At 36.7% G+C, this 16,937-nt stretch overlaps 1 protein-coding gene across 1 annotated transcript in view; it reads left to right on the top strand.

The window, feature by feature from the left end:
* The window catches only part of slc16a2 (solute carrier family 16 member 2), a 43,421-nt gene that overhangs the window by 9,926 nt on the left and 16,558 nt on the right, over nt 1-16,937 (top strand). Inside the window, exons 2-3 of the mRNA XM_051859785.1 lie at nt 11,199-11,343; nt 15,335-15,815. Coding sequence (XP_051715745.1) covers nt 11,199-11,343; nt 15,335-15,815 — 626 coding nt within the window. The remainder of the gene's footprint in view (nt 1-11,198; nt 11,344-15,334; nt 15,816-16,937) is intronic.

The raw sequence follows: 16,937 nt of genomic DNA, 5'->3' as shown, positions 1-16,937 counted from the left end.
AAGCTCATAATCGTAGGAACTGTAATCATAGTAAAGCTTGTGACACATGCCGATCTTAATCGCAATAAACAGGCATGTAAACACTTTAATCGCTTCTATTCCTCTCTGACCAAAGTGCGCATGTGCATTATGGGCTGCTGAAGAAACTTGTGTGACATGAATAAAAAAACATTTTAGGAGCGTCACCGAAAAAAATGACAATTTGTACAGTCAGTCTTTATGTGCAGTAATATGATTGTGATAAAATGTGTTTGATTGGTCGATTGAGTCTGCTTGAAACCAGACATTATATTGGTATAAGATTTTTTTATTAAGTATTTAGTTGTAATTAAAAGTCTGCATACACAATCCTGCTGAAAGGCCTTTCCTTGCTGCACAGGTGAAATGAGTTGAAGGTCTGAGAACAGTAGACAAGTGTTGGTGAAAGGTGAAAGCGTTCGTTGGCTGTCTGGCATGTAACTGATAGTTTTTGAGTGCTGGTTAACACAGTGTATTCAAGACACAAATAGAGACAGCAAGTCTATGAATAAGTTTGATAACCGTAGTGCATATTCACCTATTGTGTTTATTCGTAAGCCTCTAGACATTTTTGCTTACAACTTTTAAATCAAATGACATTATTTTTTTCCTACTTATATGCTTTTCAACTCTTTAGATTTTCCACTGCTTCAAAGTGATTCTTGTCAGCAGTGATTCGAATTTTTTTGATACGGCAAACCATTTGTATGTAACACAGCAATACATTTGAAAGCAGAGGATGAATTTTAGCAGTGTTTTGAAATGCATCATTGCCACACTGACCTTTCTTTGTACACCACAGGTGTGTTTGGCTTTGTGATTTCTACTTACAGCTGTATATTTAATTACTTTGTGCAATGGTTGATATGCAAATCATAACACACAGGCAAATAGTTTAAATGGAAATATGTCTGAAGAAATGTTTGCATGTAAATAACACTACAGAAGTGTTTTTGCTCTAAGACATATACACTTTAAAAATAAAGGTTTCCTAAAGGGGTTTTTCACAGTGATGCTGCATCGAAGCACAATTTTTGGTTCCTTGAACTTTTCAGTGAACCATTTTTTTTTCTTAGTGTGAAGAACATTTTAATAATCTAAAGAACCTTTTGTGGAATGGAAAGTTTCCATCGATGTTAAAGGTTCTTTATGGAATCATCAACATTACATTTAAATACAAGAACTTCTTTCATTTATTCATCTCATAAAACTCTGCTTAATGCAATAACTAGATGATCACAATGCACTTTTACACAATAAGGCAGTGTGAAAGTCTGCATGAAGTGTGCCAGCGTTACAGATTTGTGTATGTTGTGCTGCCAAATGAGTGTTTCTGAATCTGTCATTTGATGATTAAAGTATTTTACCCTCAATATGTGCAGCTGGGGATTGTGTGTGTGTGTGTGTGAGTTGATGCTGAGGGAAATCATTTTTTGGCTGGATTTGATGGACGCTCTGTGTTAGTACCCGGAGGCAGAAAATGAGAAATGTTTCCCCTCCTGCTTTTGCACATGTAATATTGATTATCAATGTTGACTGGTCATGGATGTTTAAGACCATTGTTCACTGCACAGGACTGAAGGGATGGATTCCAGCCACGTCTCTGTTGCTTTCAAAGCCAGTGTCACCATAGTGAAATATTCCACTTTGGATCTGAGCTCTGCATGTCAATGACCCAGGAGGGATTGAATTGTGAATAAAAGTAATTCAGGCTAGATACTGGGAACATGTTAACTGATTTATTTAAACATTTTCATGTCTTTTCCTTTTGGATTTTAAGATATAATGACAGATATTGCAATACAGTACTGAATACATTACAGATGTTAAAACCACACTCTAAAAATGTTGGGTTGTTTCAACCCAAATTTGGGTCAAATATGGACAAACCCAACCGTTGGGGTAAAAATGTAATTTAAAAATTTAACCCAAAGGCTGGGTTTGTCTATGTTTGATCCAAATTTGGGTAGAAACAATCCAGCATTTTTTAGATTGTTCTCTGATTTTGCTAAATTCTGTTGTGTAGAGATACGATGTTGTAAACTGATAGCAAGAATTGCAAATAGTGATGCATTGGAAAATAAAGTTTTGTTTTTACTGTAATAATCAATTAATGAATCACATTTATTTAATAATCAACACTCTAATAAAAACTCTAAATAATTAAGACAGCCAGTTAAGTAAAAATATAATGAATATGTCATGCATTTATTTAGCAAATTGCTCTTGTTCATTTTTATGTTCAACTATACAGTCATTAAATGGCCTTTCTGAGGTAAATGTAACATTACGTGACATTGTTTACAAGCTGTTTTATTCAAGTCCTCTTCGCTTGAACTGAGAGCACATTAAAGAGTGCCAAAACGGCATTTATTGTTTGAATTTCTTTATAAAAATATGTGATCTCAGAAAAGGATGCAAATGGATGTAAGTAGAAGAATTGGCTGACAAAGCGGGTTTCAGATCTGTAGGTATCACCCAACATTTGATAGATGATTTAGGCCCTGTTTCCGCCTGGTATTAAGATGCGTTTTGGTCGATCGTATCACAAGTAGATGAGAGAGACACATTCCTGTTTACATCTGGTGTTTTAATCCGTCTCTTTTGCCCACATTCAATCAACTCTGTCCTGATTTCTTCGAGGGGAGGGTTGGTGGGCGGGTAAATGTATGTTTTTTTTCAGATCTTTCGATCTAATGGACAAAATAAGCTCACGTAATTTACATATGAATGCGACTGGAGACGACAGAAAAAACATACATTCATTTCTGCTCTAATATCCACAAAGACCACGGCAAATGCTGTAAGTGCGTATTAGAAATCAAGAATGGTGAGAGAACATTGTGTTTGGTACATTTTTCATCTTCAAACCAAACTTGGATCTTGGGTTAAATCCCATCTGGCTAAAGCGCTTCCTATAATGTTTACGCATTAGATCAGAAGGCAGACTTTTGTGGCTGTTTGAACACATTTGACCACATGAGCGTCTACACTATGAAAGCAATCCGGTCGAATGCATCTTCGACTACCTCTGGAAGTGAACGAAAGTGGACAAGCTCAAAAGGTTTGTTGTTCACTTGTGATCTGATTGACCAAAATGCATCTTAATGAGACTTCTTATAGGTTGCTACTGTCAAGCCCTGCACAGAGTCATATGGTTTCCCTGACCTTAAAATTTGTTTGAAGGAGGAAGATTGGGAGGAAGTTTGGGAATTTAGTGTCAATGAGAATTCCAGAGTTGGGTTTTTTCAGAACTCGAACTAAGAAGATCCTGTAAAGAATATGTGTAAAAAAAAAAATGCAATTATAAATGCTTTAAGGACTTGAAGGAAAGTAAATGGACTTCAGTGTTGGAGTCTGGAAGCTGGCGCTCCCTGTACAAAAGACCCATTGAAAGTCGAATAGGAGATCATCAGTGGAAAATTGTACATGGGATACTAGCTAAAGACAGACACAAAAGCACGGCTAGGTCACTTGGTACGGGATGGTTGTTTAGTTTCAATTTGTTCATTTATGATCCAAAATACAACCCGAATTCTGGAAATGTTGAGACGTTTTTTAAATCTGAATAAAATGAAAACTACAAGACTTTCAAATCACATGAGCCAATATTTTATTCACAATAGAACATAGATAACATAACAAATGTTTAAACTGAGAAATTTCACAATTTTATGCACAAAATGAGCTCATTTCAAATTTGATGCCTGCTACAGGTCTCAAAATAGTTGGGAGCATGTTTACCATGGTGTAACATCTCCTCTTCTTTTCCGAACAGTTTGAAGACATCTGGGCATCGAGGTTATGAGTTTCTGGAGTTTTGGTGTTGGAATTTGGTCCCATTTTTGCCTGATATAGGTTTCCAGCTGCTGAAGAGTTCATGGTCATCTTTGACGTATTTTTCATTTAGTGACGCGCCAAATGTTCTCTATAGGTGAAAGATCTGGACTGCAGGCAGGCCAATTCAGCACCCGGACTCTTCTACGACAAAGCCATACTGTTGTAATAGCTGCAGTATGTAGTTTTGCATTGTCCTGCTGAAATACACAAGGCCTTCCCTGAAATAGACGTCGTCTGGAGGGAAGCATATGTTGCTCTAAAACCTTTATATACCTTTCAGCACTCATAGTGCCTTCCAAAACATGCAAGCTGTACTTATGCACCGCCATACCATCAGAGAACGCTGATAACACGCTGGAAGGTCTCCCTCCTCTTTAGCCCGGAGGACACAGCGTCTGTGATTTCCAACAAGAATGTCAAATTTGGACTCATCTCATAGAACACTTTTCCACTTTGAAACAGTCCATTTTAAATGAGCCTTGGCCCACAGGACACGACGGCGCTTCTGAACCATGTTCACATGTGGCTTCCTTTTTTGCATGATAGAGCTTTAGTTGGCATCTGCAGATGGCACGGCGGATTGTGTTTACCGACAGTGGTTTCTGGAAGTATTTCTGGGCCCATTTAGTAATGTCATTGACACAATCATGCTGATGAGTGATGCAGTGTCGTCTGAGGGCCTGAAGACCACGGGCATCCAATAAAGGTCTTCTCTGAATCTTCTGATGATGTTATGCACTGTAGATGATGAGATTTGCAAAGCCGTTGCAATTTGAAGTTGAGGAACATTGTTTTTAAAGTATTCCACAATCTTTTTATGCACTCTTTCACAGCTCTGCCCATCTTTACTTCTGAGAGACTCTGCCTCTCTAAAGCCCGGGATACACTGCACGATTTTAGCAATCCTATAAGATCATTACTTTATCACACTGTGCGACACTGATCTATTAAACTTGGGTATGACATGCATGTAGACTGTACGATGATGACACCTATTGACTCGTAGGCTATGATGCAAGTTTCTATAGAAGAATAAAATGTCATCAGTGGTTAGCAAAAAGACCATGTTGAATCACACTTTGGCAGTGGTAGTATTTATGTGTGCTGAAAAAAAAAGGAAGCGGCAAAAGAACAAGGGAAAAGAGCTTGAGGTAAGCAGTTTTAAGTTTTAGCGGCATGTCGCGTTGATTTCATGTCGCATTTGTTATTGGCTGGTCAGTAGACGTAGGTCGTAGCAGCAAACACACTGTGCGATGATCATGCTGAATTTCTGACACTGTCAGAAAATGATCGTGGGCTACCTTTAGTCGCAAGACCGGGAAAACAGCCGTCTTTGAACCTCTCTCACTGTACGACATAGGACCACCGATTCAGAGCCACGATCACAGAAATCGCCACGATTATTTCACGATGGCAATCTTTCGTCTGGGACAGCCAAAAATCGTGCAGTGTATCCCGAGCTTAAGACATCCCTTTTATAGCTAATCATGTTACAGACCTGATATCAATTAACTTAATTAGTTGCTAGATGTTCTCCCAGCTGAATCTTTTCAAAATTTCTTGCTTTTTCAGCCATTTGTTGCCCCGTGACAACTTTTTTGAGAACTGTAGCAGGCATCAAATTTGAAATGAGCTCATTTTGTGCATAAAATTGTAAAATTTCTCAGTTTAAACATTTGTTATGTTATCTATGTTCTATTGTGAATAAAATATTGTCTCATGTGATTTGAAAGTCTTTCAGTTTTTATTTTATTCAAATTTAAAAAACGTCCCAACATTTCCTGAAATTCGGGTTGTATTCTGTTGATTAAATGTTTCTTCTAACTTTCTTTTGATTTCTGTAACATATGACCCAGACATGTTCTTGACAGGTTTTCTGAGATTCGGCCTGACAGAGAGACTTGAGGGAGCTTGTAAGGACAGGAGGGCATGAACAGAGATAGAAAGAGAGAAAATAGAGGAAGAAAGGGGCGTTCAGAGAGAGTGATCCGTGCTTCCCTGCGGCTGAGTGTCTTTATCCACAATCTGTCAGAGAGCATCTGTCAGTGTTTGTGGGTCACTCATTTCCTTCTTTCCTCTTTTCTTTCTGTTATAGAGGGAAGCCGCTTTCACGTCTGTCCTTTCTGTCTTTCTCTACCTCATTTAACAAATGATCCCATTATGAAACATGTGGAGCAGACTCATTAGTGAGAATTAGGAGCGGGTGATTTGGAACAAAGGAGAGCAGAGAGGGGAGGCATAAAAGAAATAGAGTTATAGAGGCGTGAGAGTGAAAAATGCAGGAATAGAGTGCAACAGTCGACTTTATTAGGTAAAATCCCGTTCATTTTCCCCATAGAGAAATTGACTTTAAACAATAGGGTGTTTCCTCAACTCCAGGCATGTTTATGGACTTTTTATGTTGATTTTTGTTAAAAATAACACATTCAACTTTTTCCTAATGTACACGGAAACCCATGAAACTCTACTTTTTTTCCATGCCATCATCATTTACTATGATTTACTCGTTTCATGTGACTTTATTTACAGCATTTCAAAAGACATTCAGTCTTAAAATATGAAAATCCATTATAAAAATATGAATTTTAATGTTTAAAAGTAGACTGAAATATACATACGTATATTTTTAATTTACATACATTTTACATAAATGTATTTTACATACATTTTATGGAATTGTATTTAATTCAAATATAATCTGAGCGGAATAAATGGTGATTTGAGACATTTTGGATTAGTGCTGTGAAATCGATTAATCACGATTAATGGCATCCAAAATAAAAGTTTGTGTGTTCATAATATAAGTGTGTACTGCGTATATTTAAATGTATATATAAATACACACACATACATGTATATATTTAAGAAATGTATGTATATTTATATTTAAACGATTAAGCGTGATTAATCGCATCCAAAATAAAAGTTTGTTTATGTAATATATGTGTGCACTGTGTATAATTATTATGTACAGGTGCTGGTCATATAATTAGAATATCATCAAAAAGTTTATTTATTTCACCAATTCCATTCAAAAAGTGAAACTTGTATATTATATTCATTCATTACACACAGACTGATATATTTCAAATGTTTATTTCTTTTAATTTTGATGATTATAACTGACAACTAAGGAAAATCCCAAATTCAGTATCTCAGAAAATTAGAATATTGTGAAAAGGTTCAATATTGAAGACACCTGGTGCCACACTCTAATCAGCTAATTAACTTAAAACACCTGCAAAGGCCTTTAAATGGTCTCTTAGTCTAGTTCTGTAGGCTACACAATCATGGGGAAGACTGCTGACTTGACAGTTGTCCAAAAGACGACCATTGACACCTTGCACAAGGAGGGCAAGACACAAAAGGTCATTGCAAAAGAGGCTGGCTGTTCACAGAGCTCTGTGTCCAAGCACATTAATAGAGAGGCGAAGGGAAGGAAAAGATGTGGTAGAAAAAAGTGTACAAGCAATAGGGATAACCGCACCCTGGAGAGGATTGTGAAACAAAACCCATTCAAAAATGTGGGGGAGATTCACAAAGAGTGGACTGCAGCTGGAGTCAGTGCTTCAAGAACCACTACGCACAGACGTATGCAAGACATGGGTTTCAGCTGTCGCATTCCTTGTGTCAAGCCACTCTTGAACAACAGACAGCGTCAGAAGCGTCTCGCCTGGGCTAAAGACAAAAAGGACTGGACTGCTGCTGAGTGGTCCAAAGTTATGTTCTCTGATGAAAGTAAATTTTGCGTTTCCTTTGGAAATCAGGGTCCCAGAGTCTGGAGGAAGAGAGGAAAGGCACACAATCCACGTTGCTTGAGGTCCAGTGTAAAGTTTCCACAGTCAGTGATGGTTTGGGGTGCCATGTCATCTGCTGGTGTTGGTCCACTGTGTTTTCTGAGGTCCAAGGTCAACACAGCCGTATACCAGGAAGTTTTAGAGCACTTCATGCTTCCTGCTGCTGACCAACTTTTCATGTTCATACTTTTCAGTTGGCCAAGATTTCTAAAAATCCTTTCTTTGTATTGGTCTTAAGTAATATTCTAATTTTCTGAGATACTGAATTTGGGATTTTCCTTAGTTGTCAGTTATAATCATCAAAATTAAAAGAAAGAAACATTTGAAATACATCAGTCTGTGTGTAATGAATGAATATAATATAAAAGTTTCACTTTTTGAATGGAATTAGTGAAATAAATCAACTTTTGGATGATATTCTAATTATATGACCAGCACCTGTATATTTAAATACACACACATACATGTATATATTTATGAAATATTTGCATGTATAAACTGTATATATATTTATATAATCAATATCATATATAAATATTTTAACGATTAATCACGATTAATCGCTTGACAGCACTAAATATAATATAAATTATATAATTTGGAGGCGATTAATCGTGATTAATCGATTTTACAGCCCTATTTTGGATAATTGTGAGATGCATGTTTACCCACAGTCGGACATGTTAAATGATGATATATGCTTCGGAAGAAGAGAGGTCGGTGTGATAAAATGATTTAATGGATAAAATGAGAGGGAAGGTGAGAGGATGTTAGAAGTAGAAAGAAAGGATGAAAAACTGAAAAAGAAGAGTTCCTCGGACTGTAGCTGTGGGTTCAGGAAGTTTCTCCTTCCTTGTTTGGCAGTTTTGGGTTTCTCTGGTTTATTTTTCAAGCATTTGTCATTCGGAAAAATGTAAACAAATTGAATCCTTTGCTTACAAAAGCAGTCAGAGGGTGACAGGAGAGAACCATGTGTCCACTCCTGTTTTTCAGTTCTCTGTTTCAGCTGTCAGACACATGGGCCACAGTGAGGGTCACATGGTGTGACATGTTTCTCTCTCTCATTGGTGGACTCTTTTGACACGGCCACCCAGAACAGCATTACAACACTCTAAACAAGCTCCTTAGCAAATGCACAACAGCACAGGGAAGCACACTTCTATTCAAGTGCGCTTAATTGTATTGAATGTGCAGTTGTAGTGTACTTCAAATCATCAACTGTACTTACAGATAATATTATTATTATAATAATAATATTAATTAGGTGTGTAATGGTACATATATTCGTCCCGAACCATATGATCTGAATGTCACGGTTCGGTGCATACAGTCAGACGACGAATACAGTCAGTCACAGGCGATCCACACTCCAGTCCACAAGGGGGCGTGTGTGGTAATGCAACGCTGTTTGCTAACTGCCACAACAGGAAAAAGCGCAGACGAAGAAGAACAGATGATCTAGATATGTGTGTAATCTCTCAACCAGTGTTTCAACTGCGGAAAGACATCAATAAAACAGCTTGAGAATAATATCTCATGTAGCATTACATTCACCTCAGGAAAGTCATTTAGTGTCCACAGCATGTTAGTTCACTAGAGAAATGAACTCTAGAGGGAGCATTTCACTTAATATATGCACTATATTAGCTTATATATTCATTATATTTACCCTTTTTACCCTATATTTACCCATTATAAAACCCTTTGTTGTTTTGTCCAAACCTGTTCAGGTTCGATTCCACAACCCTCGCTTTGGACTTTGTATGTTTGGGTCCAAACATTTGCATCATCAATGTATCTATTCAAAGTTTGTCCTGACTCCTTCTCTGGTTTGTTTTGTTGTTGGCTGTGCATTATTTATGATGGGTTAAATCTAAAGTCCTCTGACATTTTCTGCTTTCTGTGTGCTTTATTTTTCTTGGAGAAGTAAGGTAATCCATTCCTAATAGTCACTGGAATGTTTAATCCTCAGACTCCCACACACACATAGACTTATCCACCTCATGTTTTCTGCATGATCTTTTATCCGGGCCGTTAGAATTTTGCTGCTTCCAGAACATTCTATTCCAAAACAGAGACTCTTTGCATTGTTCTAAAGTTCTGAACTAGTACTTCCAACGGAACATCACAGAAAGATCGGTCATTTGCAAAGCTAACAAAACAACAAACAAAACCCTGACTGTGAAACCTGTGGAAAACATACGTCTCGTACGACTCCATAAGTCAGCGGGAGTCGCAGGGCCTTGTGTGAACCCTGACCCTGTGTTCTTCTGCGGGTAAACACTCGTTCGCTTGGTTTGTTAACGTACCGCTTCCTCTCTGGAATCATGGGGCCACATTTCCACTGAACCTCAGCCAAGAATGACTCGCCGAGGAGGGCTCACACACACGCACTCGCACACTCACACACACACTCACACGCACTCACACACACTCACACACACACATGCTCTCACACTCATACATGCACACGTACTCAAACACATGCTCACACAATCACACACACACAATTACACACATGCACACTCACACAGTCACATGCACACTCACACACACACTCATGCACACACTCACAACTGCACACACTCACAAGCACACACACACTCACAATCAAACTCAATCACACACACACAAACACACTCACACACACTTACACCCACTCTCTCTCTCTCTCTTACACACACACACACACACACAAATTCATGCACACACTCATGCTCACACATAAAAACACTCACAAAACACACACACACACACACACACACACACTCTCTCTCTCTCTCTCTCTCTCTCTCTCTCTCTCTCTCACACACACATACATAAAAATCATGCACACACTCATGCTCACACAAAAACACACTCACACACACTCTCTCTCTCTCTCTCTTACACATACACACACACACATGCACAAACACACTCACGCCCACTCTCTCTCTCTCTCTTACACACACACACACACACAGACAGACAGATCAGCGTCAAATATTGAACCAGTGTCCTCAGACTCCAGACACACTGTGCAGACATTAAACTACCTTTGAACCATGAAACACATGCAGTGTTTGTTTGTCTGAGCTTGACATGGATTGAGACGGCCTGTGCTCCAAATACAGAGATGATGGACTTTCATCTGCGTGAACAAAGAACGCAAGTTTGGGTGCATGCGTGTGTGAAATACACTGTTTGTGTGCAACCCTGGGAATATTCCTCACATTCGTCACATGAGTAAAGTTCATGCACACAAATGATTCACAAAGCTGATTATTTGGTCGATGATCTTATTAGTGGTTTTCTGTTGCTCATTCTTAGGGTTAGGGATTTGCATGGTTTGTGTGACTTGTTGAAAAGAGGTGTGTTGTTGCTTTTCTAAGCCATTAAACAGGCAAAAATATCACACAGACTTACACTGAGCCATAGAGACTTGAGGACAGCATAAGAAATGAACTAGCAACCACATAGCAACGCCCTAGCAACAGAATAGCACAGTTCTGGTACTGTATGTTATCAATTGATCACATGTTTTTCTCTCTTTTTCTTCAGCATGGGTTGGAGCTCTGGCGATGGGGATGATATTTTTCTGCTCTCCGGTGGTCAGTATGTTCACCGATCACTTCGGATGCCGGAAGACGGCCGTCTGCGGAGCGTTTGTGGCCTTCCTTGGCCTTCTCACCAGTTCCTTCGCAACGTAATGCCTTCTTCCTTTTCTTAGTTTTCCTTTTTAACACTTTGTACAGTGTTTTATTTTCCATTGTTTTAACCTTTTCACATGTGCTTTAAATTATAAATTACCAAACCCAAATTTAAATTTTGCAAAAAAAAAAAAAAATCATATTTTTCTATAAAATATCTATTAAATGATCCTTTTCTTTGTGCATTTTTCTAAAAACAATATTTTCTGTAAAATATTGTAAAAATATTTATTATTAAAAGATTTCTTCCTTGTACATTTTTCCATAAACTATATTTTGTATTTTTTTCTTGTGCATTTTTCAGAAAAAAATATTTATCTGGATATTTGTCTGTATATTTATTTTTTATTTGATTTTTTGCTATAACTTTTGAACTGAACTGATGAATATACCGGACAAAATTAAATAAAAAATTTCCTAAAATAATATTTTTCTATAAAATATCTATCATTAAATGATTCTTTCTTTGTGCATTTTTCCAAAAACAATATTTTTCTGTAAAATATTTGTTATTATATGATTTCTTTCTTGTGCATTTTTCCAAAAACAGTATTTTATGTAATATATGTATTATTAAAAGTTTTTCTATAACTGTAGAACTGAACTGACGAATATACCATAACTTTATATGCAAAACGAACTCAATCAAATAATGTGACTGTTCTGTGACACAAATTACATCATTTTCTGAGAATGACCCTTGCATTGGGATTTTGTTTACTTGAATTCTTACCAAAGCACATTTATTTTACCCAGAATGCTCAGCGCTGTCGTCCTGGACTAGACAAAGAAGTCAGTGATCATTCATATGTTCTTCATAGCATCTGTCCTTGAATTTCTCTATGATGCAGATGTTTCTAAACTTAATTTGAGTGTTACATTAAGTTGTCCATGACGTATACAGCTCTTACACACTCAATGCTGTCTTTGTAGTCTATATATTTGTGTGTGAACTGCTGCTATGCATAAAGCCATGTTAGAGATGTGTAAACATCCACTCCGCACAGATATACAGTGTGTGCATCACAGGTCACGGAGCGCTGAACCATGCTTTCTGCACTGACATTTGCATTTTGAACATTTGCTAATGTTCAAAAACAGAAAAAAGTTTATATTTCAAGATTATTATGCATTTTAAATTTTTTTAATTTTCATAACTGTTAAACTGAACTGACAAACATGCCATAACTATACAGAACAAAATAAAATCAATCAATTTTTTTTCAAAAATATTCATTATTGTATGACATTTTTCCAAAAACAATAATTTATTATTATAAGATTTTTTTACTTTTATATTTATCGAAAAAAAAAGTTCAGTAAAATATTTATTATTATATGATTTCTTTCTTGTGCATTTTACTAAAAACAATTTGTCTGTAAATTATTAATTATTAAATAATTTTCTTTTGAAATATTTTATTTAATAAACAATATTTTTCTGTGAAATATTTATTAGTTTATGATTTTTTTATTGTGTATTTATAAAAAAAAACAATATTGTTCAGTAAAATATTTATTATATGATTTCTTTATTATGCATTTTTCCCAAAAACAATATTAGTCTGTAAAGTATTTATTATTATATGATTTTTTTTCTTTTGAATAAAAAAAAACAAGCAATATTTTTTTCTGTAAAATATTTATTATATTTTTTTCATTATGCATTTTTGCTAAAACAATATTTTTCTGTTAAATATTTATTATATGATTTTTCTTGTGCATTCATCCAAAAACAATCTTTTTCTATAAACAAAATCTTATAATAATAAATATTTGATGATCAGATTGTCCATTTTGTAATATTTTGTACTTTTATTTGACCTTGCAGACAGAAATGTTTGAAAGCGTGAGGCAGGCTGCACGTTTCTTTGTTTCTCTCTTACACTGGTAAGATGTCAGTGAGTGTGTGTGTTCATGTCTGTGGAGGGAGGCGTTCGAATTCACGAATAGCCTTCACTTTAGCCTCCTTTAGTATGTTTATTGAAACACACCAGCTGTCTTTAAACAAGAAGAAGAACGCATACACACGTAGGACAGCAGGACATGTACGGCAGAACATATGTGTAATCGTTGCTTTCTTTCTCTTCTCCTCTTTCCTTTGTTCTCATTGTTTTCTCACAGTGCCCTGTTTCTGAGATCCTTGTGCAGTTGGACAGAGTTCTGGTTTTATTACAAGCTGAAAAAGCTCTTGCTGTTGTTAGAAACAGTTGGGGAAAAAACGGTCCTGCTGTGTTTAGAGCCTGAAACACTCAACAAACACAAATGCTAACAAGTGCGTGCGTACACACACACACACAGTCACAAACTATTTGCCTCCCTTCCTCAGGCTTTGAACACAAGTGTCTCCTGCAGGTTATAGATCTCTATTCCATCTCACAAGGACCCGCAATCCATCATTTAAGCAAATGTCTGTTTGGTCATTAAACAAATAATGTCTCCTGTAGGCGTTTGTTGCACATTATCTGGTTTCAAGTGTCAAAGGGCATGAAATGCTTCAGTTTAATAAGGACAAAAACAAGAGAAATCACTAGTTCTGCTTAAAAATGGCTTGTATCAATTCGGCACCTTGTAAACATGACTTTGTTTCCCGGCAGACTAGTGTGGTACTAATTTGCAGAAGTTGCGTATGCTCTTGCTCCTTGTACAAAAGAAATACACTTTAGCATACAGTAAAAAATATAATTTAACTCTTTCCCGGCCATTGACAGAATTTTCCATAATTTACGACACAACAGAATTTTCCGGCAATCCATGCTTTCACTGTTATACGGTAGGGGGTGCTATTATGCATCTTCTGAAAGAGTTGCCGTGGGTTCATTTTTTTGGGTTGAATTAAAAACACCCCCCAGACGAACAAATTTTGGGCTGCTTTTGTTGCACAGACCTGGCAACCCAGTACAGAATCTCCGGATCAAAACACTGGTGAAGAAGAAGCAGAAACAAGCAATAGAAGCATTGCTTTTGCACATATATTATAACGCAATCATCAAACATTAAAGGGCACCTATAATGCCCCTTTCACAAGATGTAATATAAGTCTCTGGTGTCCCCAGAATGTGTCTGTGAAGTTTCAGCTCAAAATACCCCACAGATCATTTATTATAGCTTGTCAAATTTGCCCCTATTTGGGTGTGAGAAAAAACACGCCATTTTTGTGTGTGTCCCTTTAAATGCAAATGAGCTGCTGCTCCCGGCCCACTTTCCAGAAGAGCAACAACAAAGCTGGAGAATCTCACACAGCCAAAATGACGATTGTCAGTAACGGTGTTCAGAACGGTGTTTAAAAAATTAAAAACGAATAAAAATGACAACATTATTACTAAAACTTAAACAGAAAATATAAAAATAAAATCTAATTCAAAATATTAACAAAAACTATAATAGTACACAATTGACCCAGCAGTTGGGTTAAATGCTTGCTCAACCTGCTGGGCAGTTTTATTTAATCCAAGTATTGTTTAAAAATGACTATATAGCTGGCTTAAAATGAACCCAAAATAGGTTGGAAATTAAAATTCAGAGACATAAATACTAGAGGCAACAATAATAATCAAAAGGTGAACATTTATTAATATGCAATTTAATGTTTATTATTTAATTATTATTTATTAAACGTTTTAATAAATGTTTATTTATTAAACATATTAATAAATGTTAATTTCCAACATATTTTGGGTTCATTTTAAGCAAGCAATACAGTCATTTTTAAATAAAACTACCCAGCAGGTTGGGTTAAACATTTGACCCAACCGCTGGGTTAAAACAACCCAAATTGTCCATTTTCAACCCAACTTGGGTTGTTTTTAATAGTATGTCAGTGATGCACTTCTTTTTCAAAAGGGTACGTAAGCATACTTGTAGCCTCTTCACATTAATCTGGGATAGAAGAAATAGCTTCAACATCAAAAAAGAGTAAAAAGTTGATATTTGAACCTTCAACCTTTCATCATGTTTTTTCCTCTGTTTATCTTCCTCTCTCTTCAGCACGCTGGGTCTTCGATACCTCACATACGGAATACTGTTCGGCTGCGGATCCTCGTTTGCGTTTCAGCCGTCTCTGGTGATCCTGGGGCATTATTTTCGACAGAGACTGGGCTTGGCCAACGGCGTGGTGACCGCAGGCAGCAGCCTGTTTTCTATGGGGCTCCCGGTGCTGCTGAAGAAAGTGGTGGGACCGCTGGGTCTTCCCAGAACCTTCCAGATCCTCAGCATCTTCATGCTGGTCCAGTCGCTGCTGGCCCTCACCTTCAAACCGCTCATGCCCATCGGGATGTGCCCGATGCCAGGCATGGGAATGGACGGAGGCCCCCCGTCTGGCCTGGAGTCAGCGAGCAGGTGGCAGAAGGGCCTGGCCAAAATTAGGAAGTACTTTAACATACGAGTGTTCAGCGTGCTGACCTATCGGGTGTGGGCGTTCGGAGTCGCCACCGCGGTGCTGGGATACTTCGTGCCATACGTGCACCTGGTGAGTTTTGTGCTGTGATATCTTATTAACATTGAGATACTGTTATATTTTTTATTAATATTTTGAATTAGTGTTTATTTTCCGTTTTCATTTTAGTTGAAGTGCCTCGATTATGCTATTTTAAAGCTCCTAATGTTGTTTTGGAGTCTCCTACAACAGGTTTACATTCATCCAAGGTCAAACAACACTTTAATTTTCTCATAATATCCATTACAGCATCAGTTCTTTTCTCACAGTGTCTGAAATGGTTTGTTCGAAGATTTGGTCTCTCTAAACCCCTCCTTTCTGAGAGCTGCTCTGCTCTGATTGGTCAGATGGCCCAGTCTGTTGTGATTGGTCAGAAACCAAATGCTCATTAGCATATCTAAATTTCAGCTCTTCCTCAGCACTCGATACGAGCAATAATGATGGCATCGATTTTACCGTATCAAATCAAAGTGGATTTGCTTTGGCAGCAGAAAACAGCGTCTTCTCGACATGAACAACACGAACCAAACTCTTACAGTCTCAGATACAACTACAGTGATTGAGGGCGGGGCAAAGGATACACTGTTCGCTGACAACCAATGAAGACTATAGGCTGGCATTATGCAAATGTGTTACATTGTTACATGTAACAGAAAGTAAGACTGGAATTACTGATGACTTGTTTCAGCAGTTTACAATATATTATTTCAGGAGACAAAACCTCAATTTATCTTTGATCTTTGAAACTTGCAGACCTTTTACATTCACAAAAAGCTATAAAAACAATACATGAAAATTAATATTTGAAAAAGCACAATGGGGCACTTTAATGTTTTATTAATTTTGTTGTGTGATTTTTGTCATTTTTATGTTTTTTTTTGTTTGTTGTTTTTTTAAATGCCATAGTTTATAGTTTCAGTTTTTATTTTTATTTTATTTAAAGTTTATATATATATATATATACCAAACATTTTTATATTTATATTTTATTTTATTCTAGCTTCATTTCAATTACAAAAAATTATTTTAGCAACCATTTTAATGGCACGACCTCTGCAAAAAAATTATTTTCTTACTTTTTTGACTTATTTGTACTAGAAAAACATCTAGGTATTAAGTCTTATTTTCTGAAAAATTACCAAAATAAAGTGAGTT

This window comes from Ctenopharyngodon idella, chromosome 14, assembly GCF_019924925.1.
Source record: "Ctenopharyngodon idella isolate HZGC_01 chromosome 14, HZGC01, whole genome shotgun sequence".
Lineage (NCBI taxonomy): Eukaryota > Metazoa > Chordata > Actinopteri > Cypriniformes > Xenocyprididae > Ctenopharyngodon > Ctenopharyngodon idella.
The sequence above is the reverse complement of the archived record's forward strand: the minus strand, read 5'-3'. Positions and strand labels throughout refer to the sequence as shown.